Source organism: Morus notabilis, unplaced genomic scaffold (assembly GCF_000414095.1).
Source record: "Morus notabilis unplaced genomic scaffold, ASM41409v2 Scaffold87, whole genome shotgun sequence".
In the NCBI taxonomy this organism is placed as follows: Eukaryota; Viridiplantae; Streptophyta; class Magnoliopsida; order Rosales; family Moraceae; genus Morus; species Morus notabilis.
The window spans coordinates 346,924-351,220 of NW_010366183.1; the positions used below are offsets into that span (position 1 = coordinate 346,924).

The 4,297-nt window shown below is 35.7% G+C and overlaps 1 protein-coding gene across 1 annotated transcript in view; it reads right to left on the reverse strand.

Annotated features, from left to right (window-relative positions):
• Positions 1-884: 884 nt before the first annotated feature.
• The window catches only part of LOC21405938 (subtilisin-like protease SBT1.8), a 7,412-nt gene continuing 3,999 nt past the window's right edge, over positions 885-4,297 (reverse strand). Inside the window, exon 2 of the mRNA XM_010109777.2 lies at positions 885-1,666. Coding sequence (XP_010108079.2) covers positions 885-1,666 — 782 coding nt within the window. The remainder of the gene's footprint in view (positions 1,667-4,297) is intronic.

The window sequence follows — 4,297 nt, forward strand, 5'->3', positions numbered from 1 at the left end:
CGGGCGGGGTGGAGAAGAGGGAGAAGAAAAAAAAAAAAGATCCGTTTTCAAAACTGAAAACGTGAAAATGAATACAGGTTTTTTTCATTTTCACTTTTTCAGAAGAGACAAAAACATTTTTGTTTTTGTTTTTCAAAAACTTTTAAGCCAAACACATTTTCAGTTTACATTTTCATTTTTTAGTCTTGAAAAACGTGAAAATTGAAAATGAAAACATAAACAAACAGGCCCATTAATTACCACTAAACAATACTTGCAACCATTCAAACTTTTCATGAAATCATAAAAAATAAAAAATAAAAAATACTTTGTATTGACACCCCTTCAACTTTATAAGTTTGATAATAAAGTCTTTTATTTTTTTTTTTTGGCAATTCACCTCATAAACTTTGAAATTTATTGCAATGTTAGTATAATTGAAAACGAAGTTAAAAATTTAGACTGTATCTTTCACATGAGTGTTTAATAAGTGTAATTAATATCTTTTTACATTAAATTGACTCTTATATACGCATCACGAGCGACATTTTTTTGACAAATTGGGAGTTACCGTTTTGGAGGATAAATTGGTGGTCCTCTAATTTCAAAAAAAAAATTCATTTATGACGTGTATAAAGAGTTCAATTTAATGATTATCATTATTAAACACGCATGTGGAAAACATCGTTCAAATTTTTTAACTTCATTTTTAATTTGACTGATAATACAATAAATTTTAAAATTTACGGGGTGAATTGTCAAAAAAAAAAGAGTTAAAACTAATTTATCAAACTTGTAAAATTAAAAGAGTGTCCATAAAAAAACCCATAAAAAATTGTAGAAAACCGTAAATAGAGTTATTCAATATATATATATATATATGAAAAGAAAATGTCTCTACCAGATCAATCATAACAAACTCCAAAACAATCAGAATCCATGTCTAGTACGTAAATAATATTATTAGCTAATAGTAATATCTCTCGAATAGAAAACATGATAGATATGGGACTTCTAACAGAGTACCGCTTATGATCAGATACCCATTCCAAGGATCCTTCTGCATGCTCATAAGCAAGCTTAGAAACATAAAACTTGCTTCTAACGAAAGTCACCGAAAAACTTGCCTCTTGTTTCAATTTAGTGAAATCCAACTTCTCAGGCTTCACAACAACCCTCACTCCTTCAGGTTGATCAATCTTGACAGTGTAAGTCGAATGAGCTTGTCCAACATTAGTCAAAACCCTCTTGAAAGTGATCTTTTGAGAACCATCAAACTTAAACAAAACAGAAAATGAAGGATAATTCAAGTCCTCTTGAGCAATTTTCTTCCTGTCCGAACAGTTCACTTTCCTCTGCAAGAAAATCCCCACGTTTCTATCTGTGAAATTTAGGCCGCACACGTAAGAATCATAGTCTTCAGGTTTTATGTCGTACACAAGTCCCTGATCATTAGCTCTAGTGGGGCTAACATGGCCTGCGCCGATGGCCAAGACGTTGGCGAAGTTGAGTTTCTCGTCAGGGATCGGCTGGCCTTGCCGGTTTAACGGATCAGCCGTCGTCATGATTGCAGACTTGATTGCCGCCGGAGACCAATCGAGGTGAGAGCTCTTGAGGAGAGCAGCGATGCCGCTCAAATGAGGGCATGACATGGACGTCCCGGAAATGACATTGAACGATGAGATTGGTTGTGCTTCTTGTCGAGAGAGTTGCCAACACCAAACTCAAAATTACCCTAATCTCAGAAAGAAATTAACAAGAACGCAATCAATTTGTTTGATCGAGGTTCGGAGAAATTACTTGTCCTACGTCCCCGTTAAGCTATCCCACAAAGAGTTCTATTCCACTATTAGAGAAGAGATTACACCTTCACAGCTCACCAATCACAAAGAAACCTCACACCCAATTACAAGGAATGATTTCCGGAGAAGAGACCCAAGTGTTTCCCTTAAGAAAATACCAAGTGGGAGATAAAAAATCTATACTACCCAGATTTTCTTGGAACCCAAACACTCTTACAAATTCTCTCTCTCTGTTCCACCGGTGGAGCTTCTCTCGTTACAAATCTGTGGAAAACTGAGTAATTCCACTGACAATACAAGCCCCTCTTTTTATCTAACACAATACAACATTAACTTAGATTAACCTAGATCTAACGGCAGACTTGAGCTCCACGTGTAGAGTGAAGATCTATTCTTCAAAATAGCTGTACCGCATATCCTTCCCTAAGTAAGTGACTTGTCATTTTGGTGAATCCTTCTCCAAAAGAATTGTCGTTTGTGGAATTATTCTTACAAACTCCACCTTAATTTCACAGAATGACAATTTGAATAATTTGCTCCTTGTGGGGTCATTGCTCATCCCTCTCATGGTCATGTCTTGCCAATGTTGAGAAGTTTCAGACATTTCTGAAGCTTCCCAGCAGTGACAACTTTTGTTGCCATGTTGGAGGGATTTTCTTCTGTATCAACCTTTTCCAGCTTGATTGAGAATTCCTCCACCTTCTCTCTTATAAAGTGGTGTCGTACATCTATGTGCTTCGTCTTCTCGTGGTAGACAGGATTCTTGCATAGGTGAATGGCAGATTGGCTGTCAGAGTGTATTGTTGCAACTTCTTTAAGAACTCTTAACTCCTTTAGTAGTCCCTGCAACCAAATGGCTTCCTTGAAGCCTTCTACTCCAGCTATGTACTCTGCCTCGGTGCTAGATAAGGCCACTACTGGTTGTAGTTGTGCCTTCCAGCTTATGCAATTTCCACCTAGAGTTACCATGTATGCTGAGGTAGATCTTCTCCTATCCCTGTCACCTGCAAAATCAGAATCTACAAACACATCTAGATGCAAAAGATCAGTTTCTTTTTGTTATATTAGTCCACAGTTTAAAGTACCCTTGATATACCTCAGTAACCATTTCATGGTTAACCAATGTTCATGACTTGGATTTGACATATATCTACTCAATACACTTACTGCATGGGCCAAATCCAGTCTGGAACATATCATTGCATACATCAAGGATCCCACTACACTTGAGTATGGGATTTTGGACATTTCCATCTTTTCATCCTCTGTAGATAGGGATTGTTCTGCAGATAGCTTAAAATGAGCTGCCAAAGGAACTGGTACTAGTTTGGCCTGATCCATTGAGAACTTTTGAACAACTTTCCTGAGGTAGTCTCCTTGAGATAGACTTAACTCCTTTTGCTTCTTGTTTCTCTTAATGTCTATACCTAAAATTCTTTTTGCTTCTCCAAGGTCTTTCATATCAAACTCGGAGCAAAGCATTCTCTTGACATCTCTAACCTTATCTGGATCACTGCTGGTGATTAGCATATCATCTACATATAGTAGAAGATATACTTGTTTCTTGGTCTCTAGATCTTTGAAGTATAAACATGAATCATATTAACTTCTTTTAAAACCTGCCTTGGTCACAAAGTTATCAAAACGTCTGTACCATTGCCTAGGGGACTGCTTGAGTCCATATAAGGACTTCTTTAGTAGACACACCTTGTCACCTTTCCCTTTCTCTTCATATCCTGCAGATTGGTGCATGTAGATTGTTTCCTTGAGGTCTCTATGAAAGAAGGCTGTCTTTGTTGGGAATGGTGTCCTAGAAGCATGAGATGTAATAGGATATTTATTATTTATTTAATAAAAGAGTTTATTCATGATTTTATGTGCATATATTTATGAATATTTTATAAATATCAATAAAAATTCCATGATTATTTATGTAACCTTAAACATTGTATATAAGTGTTATATACAAGAGGATAATGTTTAAGGATAATAATCAAAAAGTAATGTTCATAATGAATTTAAATTAAAATTCAGAATCTTTAATTAAAATATTATTAATACATGTCATTCCCATTTAGAATGGAACGGTGTTATCCGCACTGTTAATATAGCGAGATATTGAATGAGTGTATTTCGCATAATGAGATTATATGGAACAAGGACACAGACACAATATGAATTTCTAATAATTCCGTTAAGTATAGAAATTCTAATTGAGTCTACCGATGGTCATATATAGGATGATCTTAATCCTGAGTTCTTAACAGACTCCTATTTATGGATTTGTGTCTTTTGATTTACTCGGTACGGATTCTGAGATCCTGAATCTTATTCCTTGTATTTTGGAGACATGATGAAGTAGGTAGCCGGGAATGTTATTACACGAGATGGAATCCATTCCTTCTTAAGAAAGAAGTAGATAAATAATTCTCTTGAGGGTTGATTCGGTACTTGGACCAATAGGAGCTCCGATTCATGAATGTGTTTTATGAATCACTGTCCATTAGAAAATCAAT